Source organism: Notolabrus celidotus, chromosome 6 (genome assembly GCF_009762535.1).
Source record: "Notolabrus celidotus isolate fNotCel1 chromosome 6, fNotCel1.pri, whole genome shotgun sequence".
Classification (NCBI taxonomy): domain Eukaryota; kingdom Metazoa; phylum Chordata; class Actinopteri; order Labriformes; family Labridae; genus Notolabrus; species Notolabrus celidotus.
Genome location: NC_048277.1, coordinates 4,377,434 through 4,394,831, shown reverse-complemented (window position 1 = coordinate 4,394,831; position 17,398 = coordinate 4,377,434). Strand labels below are relative to the sequence as shown.

The window sequence follows — 17,398 nt, the reverse complement described above, 5'->3', positions numbered from 1 at the left end:
ATCGATGTGTTACATGAAAAGTGTCTGCTCGAGTCCCAGGAAGTACATCCTGAGTCCAGATTCAATATCAGACTTTGTGTCGGGTATTAAGTGTGCACAATGTACACTACAGAGTATTAAATAGTGCTAGGCCATAATGCGATAGCGATAATCATCCCAATACAATTTTTCTCTGTATAAATATAAAAAATGTTTGATATAAATGTGATATAAATAAACATGTAATTACACCCCCAAAAGCTAATGACCCTTGAACACTAGTTGCCACCCAACATTTGACAGAAGAAGAAGACGGCATTGAACAGCCAATCATGTCACGGGATGAGAGGTAGGCGGGGCTTAACGTTCGGAGCAGAATGTAAACAAAGCTGAAACGAGTGACAGCGACACTGAGGACAACTCAAAACCTAGCAGCTCAAAGCAGAGTCGTTAGTCTGACACTGAGTCGACTCTGCTTTAACTATTAACTTCATACACTTCATTAAATATACTTTCAGGATGTGGGTAAAGGAAGAACACAGAGACAACTTCTGCTGTGAACACGTTTAATGTCCACCCCGACCGTAGGACAAATGAACACCGAACAACTGTGATGCATTCACTGCACTGTGGGAAACAACATCACTCTGCCTGTAACCCTTAGTAACCTTAAAGGGGAGAGCACAACTCAAAACAATACTCTCTAAACTGATACACAGTACACAATTTGACATATATTTGTTGTAAATTTAAATCAAATTATTGAAATAATCTCAACCTGAGAAAAATAAGAATTACAAACTAAAACTTCACAAAAATCTCATCTTATATTAAAGACCTGCTTCCTGTTAGCACCGTCAGAAATGATGGATTCAAGAAGTTCATCAGAAACTGAATCCATATACAAGCTAACAAACTGTCTTCAACTTTCACTTAGGAGCAAAATCTGACTTTACATTTAAATGAAATAATGATTTGATATTTATCGTGATAAATATCGATATCAACTGATATGAAATATTTTATCCTGATAACATAATATTTAATATCGCCCAGCACTAGTATTAAATGGAAGTGAGAAGTTCAATCGTGAGATGTTTGACAGCTGAACAGCTCTGTAGGACCTCCACAGTGCAATCCATATCTTTCATTCACATTAACACAGAGCACGGCTCAATACATCAATAATGAGCCCACGTGAGACTGAAGCCTGCAGGTTCTCATCCACAATTCAGAGATCTCACGCACACCTGATCACACAATCACTGAAAATACAACCCAGGAACTGTAAGATGTTGTTGATTAGAAATAAGAGCAGCACAATTCATATCTTTTATATGCTGAATGAGCTACAGGAGGCTGATGACCCAAGCTCCCTTTAACATGACTTATAAATGTCTTTAAAGACAGCCAAACTCCATGCTTCCTTAACCCCTCTGTCCGTCCACATCCCTCCCTCCGCTAGCCGTTAGTCTCCTTTTAGATCAAACGTCAGTCATGCCTGGGTCAACCATCCTGCAGCTCGCTTTGCAGACTGAATGATGTGAAACACACAGATGTGTGTTTGTGTGCCCCGGGGCTACAAAGACATTCCCCGGGGGGACACTGTGGGAATCCAGCTGTCACAAGAAACAGTTCCACATGTGCACATTCCTCCCTGCTGAAAAACAGTGCAGATGTTCTGACAGCGCAGCACTGCTCCGGACTGATCACTACTTTAACTGTCAACCCGTCAGCCTGAGCAGCTGAGTGCGATGGATGCAGCGCATGCTTCACTCCTTTAACCCACGATCACACAACAAGGAGAACACACTCAGGTGAGAGGACGGAGATTGATGCACAGGTGTTCATATATACACACACAACAGGAGAAAACACACACACACACACCTCATCACCTATTAGTCAAATAAACATGAGCACTTCAAACTTACCGACAACCATTAGCGTGAACTCAAACCCTCTTTTGACTGACTTCCGATACACCTGGTTGGGGAGGTTAGCGAAGCCGACATAGCCCTCCAGGTTCCGCTGCTGAGGGAAAAACAGACACACACACACACACATCCCTTTTGTTAATTCAGGAGTTACACAGCCAGAATAAATGATACCACAAAAGCTGTCACACTGAAGCGTGTATCTTTACCACAGACTAAGGCCGGGCCTAGCATAAACATAGGATAAGTCCCCGTCAGCACACAGCAATAACATTTGAAGCTGCACTCAGACACAGTCACGAGCTTACAATTAGCCTGTTTCAGACCTGCAGGGATGAAACCCTTTTGAAGTGCAGCTGAGATAATAACTACAAGAGGAGGAAGAAAGGTGTTTCAAAGGGAGAGAGAGGTGAGGGGAGGCAGCCTGAGAGACAGAAATAACAGGGAGGAAAGAAGACGTGATGACAACCCTGCAAAAACCGATCCAAACCAGCAGACCGAAGCAGAGACGCGTTTCAGACACTTAATGATGCCGATCATTTCTACAGCAGGAGAGGACGCGACCAAAGAAAATGTGCCTACGTGTTGAATCATGGCGAAGGAAGCGGCTCTCAGACCAGATCACAGCCAGGCCGGGCTCTCCAGCTGCTCTCCCTCTTTACCTTTCTCCCCTCTCCATCTCCCTCTGCCTCCCTCTATCTCCCAGCATGTTGTCAGACAGACCAGCCTCGTCCAATCCCTGTGCTCGGTCCTGCACGCTACGTGAGGCAAACACAATCGATTGCTGGCCGGCCGGCATGGTTGTGAGTGGCCTCTCGGGCTCTGTCATGCGTAGGACAGATGGAGGAGTGCGGCTCGGTGTTCACGGGTCTACTGAAACAGAAGGACCCGCGGCTGACCCTCTGGCCACGTCAGATCCAATGAATGGACAATTCCTAAGTGGTTGAAGCATCTGAAAACATGACGTTTGTTCATTTGTGGTGTTGAATTTGATGCTAACGAACAACTAGCTTATACCAAGTGAGAGTAGACTCAGTGAAGCCAGAGGAACCTCACATTCTGAAGGCGTGAACACCACTGAGGTGATCCTGAATGCAGGCTCTCTTAGTACCCCTTTTCCACAGAGGCAGTTTCAGGGCCGGGTCGGAGCCGGTGCTCAATTGAGAACCAGTTTTTGGTGTTTCTACTGCGAGAGAACTGGCTCCCAGCCAGGAAAACAGGTTCCAGGGCAGCACCTACTCTTTGAGGGCCTAGAACCGCGAACTGCTTACGTCAGGGGCGAGGGACAGGGGCGAGGAGCGAGGGGTGAGGTTGCTGTTTCTGCCACTTTCGTGCAGCAAAAAAATACAAAGACAAAGCTAACAGATTCCAAGTCTTAGCAGTGGTCGGTCGAGGACACAAGCTGACCCCTTGCGGTTCGGTCCTCGCAGGAGATCCAAAACAAGCTGGAGGGATGGACCAGGACTAAATCCATTTCAGAAGAGATCTGAAAGTTTGCGCAAGTAGAAGTGAAGTCATGACTTGGCGTCTTCCACAGGCTCGAGCGGGTGGACAAACAAACTGGTGACAACCAGCTCCGAACCAGCGCAGGCACCCGCCTGGAACTAGAACCAGGTTTGCGATAGTTGAAAAGGGGTATCAGTGGAGCCAGAGGAACCACGCATTCTGCAAGTCTGAACACCACTGAGGAGATCCTGAATGCAGGCTCTCTAGAGTCAGGGTAAGGAGGGACTTGGGTTGTCATGGGTTTGGGTCATACGGAGTGTGGTTTTTATTCTGGTCAGCTCCTGTGACGGTGGCCTAAACATGGAGGTTTGAACGTAACCTGAAAACGAAACGTAAACACAGAGAACACCTGACGTCACTCCAAACATCAGAGCTAATGTCTGTTTGTGGCGAGGGATGGGCATTTCAAGCCAAAATACTATTCCATAATCATTGGCTTCTATTCAGCATTCATTTGAATTAACAGCCCGTTTGTGTGTCAGTCATGTTAACCAGCAGCTGGACGAGGTACTGCTTGTATCGGGCACTGTCAGCGTCTGTCTCGATCTTTATGTCTGTGTTTCTGTGACGCGGCGTGGCGTGTGTGTTTACATTTTACAGTCATGCTCAGTCTCTGGAAATACGTGTGTAGTAGTGTGAGATTCAGAAATGGAATAAATCACAGAGACGGTCGCTAATGTTTTCTTCTTCTTTTGCTATTTAATGCAGTTAGCATTCTTCTTCTTCTTCTGTTACTTAATGTGGTTAACAAACAGCTTTAAGACGCTCTGTAGCCACCATCTGGCGATAAAACTGTATAACAACCAGGCACGTTAAATGATGAAAAACTGCACTTTTTGAAACACGTTTGGTTTGGGTTTTTGATCACGGCAACCCCTTCCCTTACCCCTCACCCCTGACGTAAGCAGTTCGCGGTTCTAGACCAGCAAAGAGTTGGAGCCCCTCTGGAACCGGTTTTCCCGTCCAGGAGCCGGTTCACTCGAAAAAACGTTTCTCAATTGAGCGCCGGCTCCGAACCAGCCCTGAAACTGCCTCGGTCAATAAGGTGTGACAGAGACATCACTTTAGTGTCAGACGAGCTCCAATGTAACTTTAGTGCTTCAGTAAACGTCCATTCCTGCATGTCTTTGTTGAGTTTCCTCATTCTGTGATATTGAGTGTGACATTAAGAAAGCTTTATTACACGGCTCTCTTACTGATCTTCTGGTTGTTTAAGATGCTTCATTCTGATTGGTCAAAACCCCTTGACAATGGTTATTAACTTTCACTAATATGAGCAACACCAGAGACAAACTGATCACACGTCATGTCGAATCAATCCACAGAAAAGAGTTCAGACACATTTAGCTTCTGCTTGTTGACAACATAGAAAGTTAAACCATGAGCGGTGGTGATGACAGCAGCAGGGTTCAAAGTTGTGACATTAGTTTATTTTTAAAGGTGTGTGAACCTCAGAGCTCAGAGAAGAAGGAGAGCTGAATGAGGACAGTTTCATGTTCAATCCACCACAACAAGCAGAGAAGAATCCATCACCATGGAACGATCACTGACGAGGAATCACTGGGACTATTTTTAAAAACTGTAAACAGAAATCATTTAAATCAATAAAATATTTAATTAATGTTTTTAACAACGTGTTTGTATTTTAAGTTAGTAGCCGGGTAATAAGAGGGATAATGTATGGTTAGCAGGTTGTTATGGGCAATAGAACCCCAACAGGGTGAGACAAGACCCTGACACGAAGCCTGAAAGGATTCTTATGTATGTTACACATCCACTCCAGCGGTGAAATAACAGACGTACACATTGCTGGAAAACAAAGGGAAACGATCTATCTGCCTCGTCAATACTCTGATGTATGCAGCTCCGCAGCAGGCAGAACTACTCTGAACAAGCCTGAAGCACTTTCCACCGTTTCCATCTTTGATCCACCCACACACTACTTTATGTGCATGTGTTACATAAGACGCAGACTCTGGTGGTCCGTGGATCCTCCAGCGGCTGTGATGGAGGAGGTGCAGGTGATAGAAGACTGAAAACCATTAGTGCAGGAGTCCACTGTTCAGCTGTGTGAGGCTGTGTAGGTGGGACTGTGTGGATCAGGTAATGGCTTCATGTAGGCACAGATGAAGAGCCCTGATGTGAACAGGGACCTTGTGTCTGTAGCTTATAACTGGGCAAACCGAGGGACCATAAGCAGGGCACTTAAAGGACATGACCGGGATGAGAAGAAGGAAGGCGAGTTGACTCATACTGTTAAAGTTAACCCCTCCCCCCCTCTACGCAGCTGCCTGGTTCACTGACATCATCTGGATCGCCAAGTCCTCCCACCTCATGCATACAGCAGCTGATGCTCTCTTACTGTCAGTCAGCTCAGACTGCATCACTATACAACACAGACGCTATATGTGCTGTAATGATGAGTTAATGTAAGTGTCAGAGCATAAACACACTTCTATCTCCCAGTATCTTTTAGATTTTAAGATTATTTTATGGTTTTAAAATCTCTTAATGGTCCTGCTCCTTCCTATTTATCAGAATAGTCATGAGCCAGTGAGAGCCCTCAGGTCTTCAGGTAGTGAACTTTAATGGTACCATAAAATAAAAGAAAGACCTACAGTGAGGCAGCATTTTATCATCACGGCCCGCGCTTGTGGAACACCCTACCTGAAGGTCTGAGGGCTGCACAGAGCATCAACATTTTTAAAAGCAAACTCAAGACCGACCTTTTAGTCTCACTTCTTACGAGTTTTATTCCATCTTACTTTATTTACATATTTATTATTTAGTTCAGATGTAGTCACTTTTTTAGAGCGTAGCCTCTTATTTTCTTTTACTGGTTTAATATGTTCAAGTGTTTTACTATCTTAGTAATATATTTTATTTTTGTAAGTTTAGACACCTCATTTTAGTGGTTTAATATTTTTGTGTTTTATTATCTTAGTAATTTATTTTATTTTGTTAAGTTTAATTTCCTGTGTTGAGTTTTAACATCTTATTTTACCTCCAGTGTTTCCTCATTAAGATATCATGACAGCATCACCTCAGTTCATTCAGCAAATACTTTTTTATTTATCATTTATTTATTTATAATAATAATTATTATTATTATATTATTATTATAATTATCATTATTATTATGTATTTATATTATTTGTATTACTGGTATTATTATTATTATTTCATTATTATTATTTTTGAATATATTGTGTTCTTAACCTTAGGATTGATTGGTTGATTGATTGATTTATTGATTATGAAGCAGGCCAGATGTGGTTAACTAACAGGGTCCTTCACGTTGAGTGGACTCCTGTGGAGAGTCACGCTGAAGTCCGTTATAATGCAGTTCACTCAGGGCTTACCTGGTGGGGACTTCAGCAGCTATTGTCATGTTTACTAAAAGCTCACCCAGCAATGTTTTAATTAATTAATTTGAGATTAGTTTAAAGAATTAGCCACAGCAGAGCAAATCTAATCTGGACTCTTGATACTTAAATCATTAATCCAGATTATAATAGCTAGTTTGAGTCAGCTGCATACTTTCACTATGAACAAACATGATCACTGAGGAAACAGATTAAAACCTGAATTCACTGTTTATCATGTCTTTAAATAGCTCATTCATGATTTATTATACATCCAATAATATCTACTTATATATATGTAGTTAAGTCAATAAATTAAAGCCAGATTCAGCATGGATTAGTGGAAGGTATTAGTGATGTTTTACTGAATCCTGAATCTTTGAGAGGATCCAAACAGTCCTCAGGAGAGAGCCTGAGCGCGGAGCTCTGTGTGCGGCTCTCTGGTGCAGCTAAACGAGAAGGACCAGCAGCTAGCCGCTACACTTCAGACCGTTCAACTGATAATTCAAAGGATGATGTCAAACATACATGTATGGAATATTAAACAGAGTTAGCCCGTGTTTATTTCAAAGATAGGTGGACTTACAGCGATGCTGGGAACCACAGTCTCTGGTCGTTCGATCATCGTGCTGTCAGCACCCAGCCCACACAGTCACCGAGCCTACTCCGAACACACGTCCACAACACGACGACCCTGAGAGACACAGGCAGCTCTCCTCCCTCAGAACATGCAGTCCTCTGTCACCGAGAGTGAAGGAGCACAGAGCGGCTGGAATGAATGAGGTTAAATTACATATGGCCGCGGATACTACGACCAGATGTAGCTCAGGGAAGAAGAAAACGCTTCAACGGGATCTCTTCACGACCAGACAGCTAGGATTGTGGACGAGCTTCCGGTCAGGACTTGCAAAATAAGACGGAATGCATCAAAACAAATCTGATAAAAAAGTAAATAAAAGGTGCCCAAAAATAAAGAACAGATGGATGATTTCATTTATAAATAAGAAAAGTGTCACTGTGCTTCAAGTTAGTTACAGCAAGTCAAAGCTTTATGGAACTAAATCAAAATGTAGTCTTCTGCAGTGGTGCACTCAGAGGGGGGGAAGGGGGGGACCACCGCACTAAAACTGTGCTAAAGTGCCCTCTTCTATTACACTTTAGGAGATAAAACATTTTAAAAAATGCCTTGTCTGTTGTTCTTCCAATGAAAAATGCATGAAAAAGTGCACACTGGATGCCCCTCAAATGTATAAAAACTCAAAAAAGTAAGACAATTTAAAATATAAAATAAAGGAAAGAATAAAAAGGTCTACAAGCAGTAAAAATGAATAAAGCATTAAATGAGGGGTCAAAGCAATTAAGTCAAATAAAAGCAAAGTAGAGATAAAATCATCAATAAAGGTAAAGCATTTAAGGATATGCAGATGGTGGAGGGATAGGAATTTTATTAATATTTTATTTTTCTGTTTATTATCAATGTCATCATGATTAATAATAGATTGTTATTGTTACTATTATGTTTATACTTGTACCTATACTTTTCTTTAAATATGATTATTATTGTTATTATTATTATTTTACTATCTGTTAAGGTCCTTTTCTTCTTTTCTTTAGGTGTATATGACCCTGTTCTCTTTTATTACTACCCTATGTTCACTGCCATACAGTTCAGTGTCTCTGTTTTGCAATGTCAAAGCCACTGTAAAACAACCAATAACCAATTGATCACAAAAGGATGAGCAGATAAGGGCAGTAAAATAAATAAAAATATCAAGATGAATAAAAGCTATAAAGGCAGTAAATTAGATATAAGGAGAGCAAAATAATTAAAGGAAAATAAAAAGGGATAGAAAGTAAAATGATCATGATATCTCATAATGATGATAATATCATGATATGATGATATGAGATCTGTAATAATGGGAAAACCAACTACGGCCTATTGGCATGTTAATAAACCAAGAAGATATATAAAGATCAATTTTAACACTTGAAGAGTAAGCTGTATAAGTTCAGGCTGAGAATGCAGCAGGAAGTTTTGCATGGATGTATTTGTTTAAATCTGCATGTCTGGGGGATTACCTTGACTTGCTCAATATGAAGAGAGCTGCTAGTTTGTTAAAAGACTTTGACTGGGGTCTGAGTGGGCTCTGGGACATTGTCAGAAGAGGTCCAGTTTAAGAGCTTTTGACTGTAATTATGTGTGTTCATGGTTCTCTGCAGTGAGGCTCTTTCTTATTGTTATCTACCTGCTGCTGTTATAATTGCTTTTCAGCCTCCTGGGTGTATGTTATATACCTGAATTCACCTATCATGAATTGATTATGAATTATCATGTAGTTGAAGTCACAATAACAGTATGGAATTAGGGCTTTTATTTAGAAAGAATGACCTGTTTCCTGTCTGCTTCTACCTGTGTCTGGCTGGCTTGATGCCTCCGTAGCCAAGCAGCATCCCCCTTCCTATTGGTCCGTCATCCTGTGTGCGCGTGTGTTTGTATGAACGCAAGTGCGTGTGAGGCCTTCATGTGCTGGAGGCTAAACTTCAACTATCTTCACAGACTTCAGTACCTTTCAGGAGCGTCACTCAACAGTTACCGACATGACTACATGGTAGACGTAATGATGTTTGACAGTAACTCTGACTGAACCAAGTGACACATGTTCTGAAAAAAGGCAAATAAAAGGAAACTTTTACTGGAGAAAAATGATTGGTTATAACATTTGGGGTTCATTTAAGACAAAGGGGGTATTTCTTTAACACATCTAACAGTAAAGTATTTAAAAGATGATTTCTGCTGAAGTCAGGATCTGGAAATCTCAAGAGAGGGAAGGATTATCCTGGAGGTGATCTACAAGTTGTCAGAGGAAACACCATGAAAGTACCTGCTGGCTAACTTTTCTTGTTCTTAAAGCTGCTGCTGGTATGAATGGTGTCAGAAACTGTACTTTTTTCTGCTGGGTTTGGAGACAAGGTCATAATGCCCATCAGTACTCATCGGTAAGTGGAGTAATTTGAGACTATCACGAAAATTCTGTGTTTTCCAATGCCTTTGTATCAAGCAATGTTATTATTCCCCTCGTTTCCGTTATGACGGACCAATCATAGCTAATCTCCAATCCTCCGTCCTGATTGGTCGAGTGGCGGCTCCTCTACGTCGCCCTGATTAGCTGGGAAGCCACTACTTCCTCATAGAACCAAGCGGCAAACTCCGGTCTCAAACGATGAAGCCAATGCGGAAGTGCTATAAACTGCAGTACATCGAGAATCCGCTTGAGGCTGGCTGCAGAAACACCGGAAACTACATAGATATGAATGGGAAAAAGACGATCTTTGCAGCATTAATAAACATGTTTACAGCCTGGTTCAAAAAACGGCTTGGCCCTATGAAGCTAATCCCTCTAATGGCACACACTGTACGGGGAGTGAATTTTTTTCTAACGTGACGGTTCAGAAGATATTAGGATTACGAGTTTTGCCCAAATAAGGACATGACTGACGTGACTCCCGGTCGGGAACACACAGCCATTGGCTAAGAGGCATACACTACGTCACACTCTGCCTGGTTGAGTTCCGCATTACCAATATGGCTGCTGCCGTCAATTTGCTTCAAAACAGCTCTCAGGAACAGATGGGTGACGTCACGGATACTACGTCCATATTTTATACAGTCTATGCATAGAACACGCACAACGTTTTTTTGTGGGCGGGGTTACGGGAGCAGAGAGGGGAGGGTAGTGTTGACATTCCAAATCTCTCTCCGAACTGATGTTTATATAATGACTACTAACAGCAGCTTTAAGCCCATCAATCAGTAAGCAAACTAATGAAGAGGACATATTTATTAAAGGCTGCTTCCCAAATCCCATTATTTCACACCTGCACCCCCTCTTGTGTCTAAGTCCCTCCCACCAGAGATGCATGGAGAGATGTAAGGAAATGAAGAGAGAGAGAGAAGGAACGAGGACATTTGTAAGAGATATGAGACATCCTTTCCTCCGGAGAGCCACTTGAAGGGATGAGTGCGAGGTGACTGATCACTGCTGGATCAGTCTGGTATGGCAGCTGTTTGTGTCTGCAAACATGTTCACTGTAATAATTCTACAAAGTTTGAAACACCAGCAGTTTGTTGGACTTGTTAAATGTCTCATTACTAAATATTTATTAATTACTTCCATTTATAATCATTGAACTCTTTATCTTATTAATATAGCCTACTTTAATGATGTCTCAGGAACACTGGATATTAGTTCTTTACTAGGAGTAAAAGGGAAAGTAGAAATCATGCAACAACTTTCAAACCTGACTCTCATGAATACTGAGTCTTGAAACTTTATTCACAGGACAGTAAGTGTTATTTGATAACAGAGACTACTCCGTCAGACTCTTACTCTCTTCATAAAGAAAGGAGACACTGATCATGAAAATTTCTCTTCTATCTGATAGCAGTTTATTATAGTAGGCTATATTATTATAATAAGTATATTTCGTTTTATGGTGAATCTGAAAAAACAAACAAACAGATAAACAGACTCTACTCCTCAGTAGTGATACTCTGTTTACACTACTGCTTACAGTCATGGCCAAAAGTTTTGAGAATGACACAACTATTAATTTTCACAAAGTCTACTGTTTCAGTTTTTATAATGGCAATTTGCATATACTCCAGAATGTTATGAGGAGTGATCAGCTTAACTGCAATTAATTGCAAAGTCCCTCTTTGCCTTGAAAATGAACTTTATCACCAAAAACACGTTTCCACTGCATTTCAGCCCTGCCACAAAAGGACCAGCTAACATCATTTCAATGACACACAGGTGTCACACACATTAACACAGGTGTGGGTGTTGATGAGGACAAGGCTGGCGATCAATCTGTCATGATTGAGTGACTGGACACTTTAAAAGGAAGATGGTGCATGACACCATTGTTCCTCATCTGTTAGCCATGGTTACCTGCAAGGAAACATGTGCAGCCATCATTGCATTGCACAAAAAGGGCCTAACAGGGAAGTTTATAGCAGCGAGTAAGATTGCACCTCAGTCAACAGTCTATCGAATTATCAAGAACTTCAAGGGGAGAGGTTCAATTGTTGCCAAACAGGCTCCAGGGCGCCCAAGAAAGTCCAGCAAGCGCCAGGACCGTCTCCTGAAGGTGTTACAGCTGCGGGATCGGGCCACCACCAGTGGAGAGCTTGCTCAGGAATGGCAGCAGGCAGGTGTGAGTGCATCTGCACGCACAGTGAGGCAAAGACTTTTGGAGGAAGGCCTGGTGTCAAGGAGGGCAGCAAAGAAGCCACTTCTCTCCAGTAAAAACATCAGGGACAGACTGATATTCTGCAGAAGGTACAGGGACTGGACTGCTGAGGACTGGGGTAAAGTCATTTTCTCTGATGAATCCCCTTTCCGATTGTTTGGGGCATCTGGAGGAAGGCTTGTTCGGAGAAGACGAGGTGAGCGCTACCATCAGTCCTGTCTCTTGCCAACAGTGTAGCATCCTGACACCATTCATGTGTGGGGTTGCTTTTCGGTCAAGGGAGTGGGCTCTCTCACAATCTTGCCTAAAAACACAGCCATGAATAAAGAATGGTACCAGAACGTCCTTCGAGAGCAACTTCTCCCAACCATCCAAGGGCAGTTTGGTGATGAAGAATGCCTTTTCCAGCATGATGGAGCACCTTGCCATAAAGCAAAAGTCATAACAAAATGGCTCGGGGAACAAAACATTAAGCTTTTGGGCCCTTGGCCAGGAAACTCCCCAGATCTTAATCCCATTGAGAACTTGTGGTCAATCCTCAAGAGGCAGGTGGACAATCAAAAACCCACAAATTCTGACAAACTCCAAGCATTGATTATGCAAGAATGGACTGCCATCAGTCAGGATTTGGTCCAGAAGTTGATTGACAGCATGCCAGGGAGAATTGCAGAGGTCTTGAAAAAGAAGGGTCAACACTGCAAATATTGACTTATTGCATGAATTCTGTGTAATTCTCAATAAAAGCTTTTGATACTTATGAAATGCTTCTAATTGTATTTCATTATACAATAGAAACATCTGACAAAAACACCTAAAAACCCTGAAGCAGCAGACTTTGTGAAAATGTAATATTTGTGTCGTTCTCAACTTTTGGCCATGACTGTACACTGCTCAATAATGGATGCAGTCATTTTGAAACCTTGTTTTTTATTTCTTTAACTAAATTTTTTTTTTTACATTTTTTATAAACTTTAAGGATTTTCTTTTAATTTATTTTAACAAACTGATTTAATGAAATATTTTAACTAATTTTACTTTCTCTCTTTCTTTTAGATTTTAAAATATTTTATGTTTTAATGCTTGTGTTTGTTTAATGTCTCATTTTAAATTGGTTATTTTCTGACATGGTATGTCGTTATGGAATTAAACTGATATTGGATCTATTAGATGTTGGGCATACGGGCACCCTGTGGGGGTGTCAAGAGGTCATTGTGTGAGTCTTAATCCTTGGGAAGAAGTTCTGAGATGAATCGATTATTGATCATTTCTGTGAAGACAAGATCAGTTGTGATTCTGTGTCCGGCGGGATAGTAAGACTGCAAGTTATGGACTTCAGAGCAGTGAGGGGGGGCTGATTACTTCAAATAATCCCTCCTGATTTAAATAAGACCCAACACTATTTACTAGAGAGGGAGAGGGAATGAATATGGTGTGTGATTAATGTATATATGGTGAGTGTAGTGTGTTGTGAATATATATAATGTACTGTGCGAATTTATGTGCTTTGGCAATAATATCTCGTTGTTCATGCCAATAAAGCAAATTTTTGAGAGAGAGAGAGAGAGAGAGAGAGAGAGAGAGAGAGAGAGAGAGAGAGAGAGAGAGAGAGAGAGAGAGAGAGAGATAACTGGCTGCATATAAAAATGTAAATATTATAAAATGTTTTAAATGTTTGCTGTATGTTTTTGTTGATGGTTACTGTTTTGTCCCCCCCCCTCCTGGGGGTCCCGACCCACACTTTGGGAACCCCTGTTCTAGTGTATCATCTCTCATCGCTCCTCCAATTTCCTCCTCTCTCCTCGATCCTCAGCCCTCCAGCAGCTAAGAACCATCATGTTGGAACGCCACTTTGCGTGGCGGGTCCGTTTGTACTCCCAGTTTGGCAGAGGCTCGAGGAGGCTGCAGCAAAGTGCTTCTGAACCCAGGGTAGGTCTGTACATTGGCTCAGATACACAAAGGTTGACTGGCGCTCTCTAGTGGTTAATGAAGCAGCTGACATCAGTGGACTATTTCAGAAGTATTGTCTTTAAACAGGTTCTGTTGTCTCTCTAACCTATACTGCTCAGGTATGTCTAAAGTTTGCCAAAATCTGCAACATTTGCAAGTGACCAAACAAGCCCAGAACCCAAAGAAGAAAACCAGGTGGTTTATGCTTTCATGCCAGAGAAGTGAGTGAGGAATGTTTGATTTCTCCTTCCAAAGTTAAAGTTAAACCTCAGGAAAATTAGCTTTTGGTGCAAAAAGCAAAATCTCACAACTTTATCCGAGGTATACAGAGTAATCTGACAGATACAGAATCATGCACATTCAGTGCTTGCAGCCCTTTCAGAAAAACTGATAAGGCACATGAGAAGACCTTGAGCCGGTGCAACGAATCCAGGTTAGGAACCACAGTACAGACACAAATGGAGGCCAGGATGAAGTCTTGAAAACAGGGTTTTAATGAGATAACTTGCTACAGGTAGAGTTCAGGTTTCCAGAGTGCGTTATGGATGGTGAGTGACTGGCTATGGTCTTTGAAGTAAACAACGGCCAAGCTGATAGATAAACTGCTTCTTTAGCATCACTTATGATTTTAAAGTTTAGAAGGGTTTTATATGGAATTTAATGATTTTCACAGCACCTAAAAACTGAGTGCCCCCCGTCAAAATAGAAGAAAAGAGAAGAAAAAGAAAAAGCGGAATCAGCGCAGTGGATTATGGGAAACAGTACGCAAGGGAGACTAGTCCCATGCATACAGAGGAATTTTCCCGAATCAGTCAGACATCCAGGGAGCTTTGGTATTGAAGTAAAACAGTCTCATCAGATTTAGAATTTTTTATGCCTCTGAATTCCTAGCACTGAATTTTTTTGCATTGAAATTATGTATCTGAATTTTTCTGTCGTTGAATTTAAGACTTCAAATATTTTTCAATTTTGTTTTTCAATGTTCACAAATTCAGAGTTAAAAATTCAGTGTTAAAAAATTCAATGTAAACAGCTGATTTACCGATGGAAAAGCAATCGATCATCTCACATTGAACCCTACCGCTGGCCAATGAAGTCGCGCTCCAATGGTCATGTGATGCCAATGACTCAAAGAAGAAGGAGGAGTAGCGCCACACTGCGCCGACAATGGCATCAGCTAGCCAAGATGGAAATGCTTCGGTGAGTGTATTAACTCTTTTATTTGGCTTTTGTGTGGTTTGCTTGTAAGATTCAGTAACAGGTAGTGCTTTAGCAAGATTTATTGGACAACATCTATGCAAAACTTTTAGCGAACAGGCTTTCATCAAAGTGGCCCGATCTGACAAGTTGCCATCACCCGACTCTGAAATTGTCAGTAGAATCGGGTTGCTGTCAGCACGATGGTTCGTTCCTTTTTCATCTACTGCCCCATACGGAACCCAGTGGGCCGAGGACTAGCTCAGGTGGGCCGCTCTGACAGCCTGCAGCACCGGAGCTGAGAGCAACTGAGGCGACACTGCACAGACTGAGTTCATGCAGCAGACTATTCAGAGACCGTTTGGCGATTTTATTTTAATGTAAAGTGGTCAAACCACTTTACATTGGTGAGTAGAGGTTTCCTCAAGTTTCCTCAAGACCCTTACGTTTCCTGTCTCTCTTCAGCTTCCCTTACAATTTTTTTTTTTTGCATTTTTGCTTTATTATTGCAATTTCAGTGTTTTTACATTCATGTGCAATTCTAGTTGAAGGTTTTACATCATTACTTTTTTTCTGTCAAGGATCTATTGCTCGATAATATTTCTGGAGTATCGCTCTCGATTGGAACATATTCTAGGACGCATGCCTATGGATCTTGACTTCATGGAGTTTGCTTGCACACAAGAACTTGTATTTTTAAATGCTGTCTCCAGTCATGTAGCTGTTTGTCCAGAGATTTTAGATGTACTAACACAGCTACTAAGTCTTATCAACTTAGAAAAAGACAAAGGGAAGCAACACACTGCAGTTGTGCAGTTTGAACAATGACCAGCTGGGCGACAACGAATGCCATATCTTCAGACTACCTTTGTTACGGGTGTGAGGGTGAACCCAAAAGCAGCACACTGGAGCCCGGAGGAAACAGCAGGTAACAGTCTTTACTAACCCAGTCACACAATGTCTGTTGAGAAGCTGGTTTCGCTGTGTGGAGGATCAGGCTGGAAACGAGGAAGGAAGGTCGGGGACAGGCAGGGTCGAAACCGGGAGATCAGTCCGAGGAAAAGTGCTGGAGAGTCTTGCATTTGCAGAGAGAACAATCTGGCACTGAGTGAGCTGAAACCGGGACTTAAATACTGGCAGCAGGTAATGAGAAACAGGGGATTTGTGTTGGCTTAATGAGGAGAGTGGGGTTCAGGAAACGAAGGGAAGTGGAAATGTAGTGGGCTGAGAGGCTGAGCAGGTGTGGCAGGTGATAACTGTGACAACCTTTGCAGCCTACTGGAACTTGATCTGTCTGTCCCATACATAGCTAAACTCTTGGGGATGTCCAGAAACACAGTGTACCGACGCATGGCTGAGACTAATTTCTCAGTAAAGGCACTGTACAGTGCCATTATAGATGAGAAGTTAGACCAATGTGTGAGAGAGATTAAATCCAGGCAGCCTCACTCTGGATATCAGATGGTGAAGGCACTTCTGCAAGCCAAGGGACTGAGGGTGCAGTATAACCAAGTTCCAGGCCCCCAGTCTTTGATGCAAATAGATTTTAATTTGAAATCAATAGAATTTTTATACATTGAATTTTTATACATTGAATTTTTATACATTGAATTTTTATACATTGAATTTTTATACATTGAATTTTTAACTCTGAATTTGTGAAGATTGAAAAATTAGATTGAAAAATACTTGTTGAAAATTTGAAGACCGAAATTCAATGACAGAAAATTCAGATACATAATTTCAACGCAATAAAAATCTATTTCAATGCAAAAAAATTCAGTGCTAGGAATTCAAAGGCTCAAAAAACTCTAAATCTGATGAGACTGATTTACTTCCAGTAAATATGGCGTACTGCAGATTTTGCTCTTTTTCACATACTGCATACTGAGAAACGTTCCTGGATAGTTATAGGTAGTTTTGGCACACTGCAGATTTATCTCTTGTTCACATACTACTGAATTTGGCCAAATCAGCACAGACTGCTAGTATAGTAGGCGGTTTTCGAAAACAGCCAAACACACAGGGAAAGGGATGCAGAGGAGGAAAAGGGAGGGAAGGAGACTAGGAACCTCACATGAAGGAGAAGGAGGGGTGAAGGAGATAAGAAGCAGCTCAAGAATGTGATCAAGAAGTTTCACTCTTATTAGTGAAACCTGTGATTGATTTACACTGAAACTGACAAGAGTAAAACTAAAACACAACCAGACG

General features: G+C 41.7%; 1 protein-coding gene across 2 annotated transcripts in view; it reads right to left on the bottom strand.

Moving 5' to 3' along the window:
- Positions 1-7,674, bottom strand: part of LOC117814759 (septin-7-like) — a 62,004-nt gene extending 54,330 nt beyond the window's left edge. Inside the window, exons 1-2 of one of the 2 annotated variants that reach the window (XM_034686254.1) lie at positions 7,374-7,674; positions 1,914-2,010 (exon numbers count right to left, since the gene is read on the bottom strand). In XM_034686254.1, the coding sequence (XP_034542145.1) occupies positions 1,914-2,010; positions 7,374-7,412 (136 nt within the window). In that variant the 5' untranslated portion in view covers positions 7,413-7,674. Of the gene's footprint in view, positions 1-1,913; positions 2,014-7,373 lie in introns of both variants that reach the window. The other variant, XM_034686253.1, reaches the window with a different exon arrangement.
- Between the last annotated feature and the right edge of the window lie 9,724 nt (positions 7,675-17,398).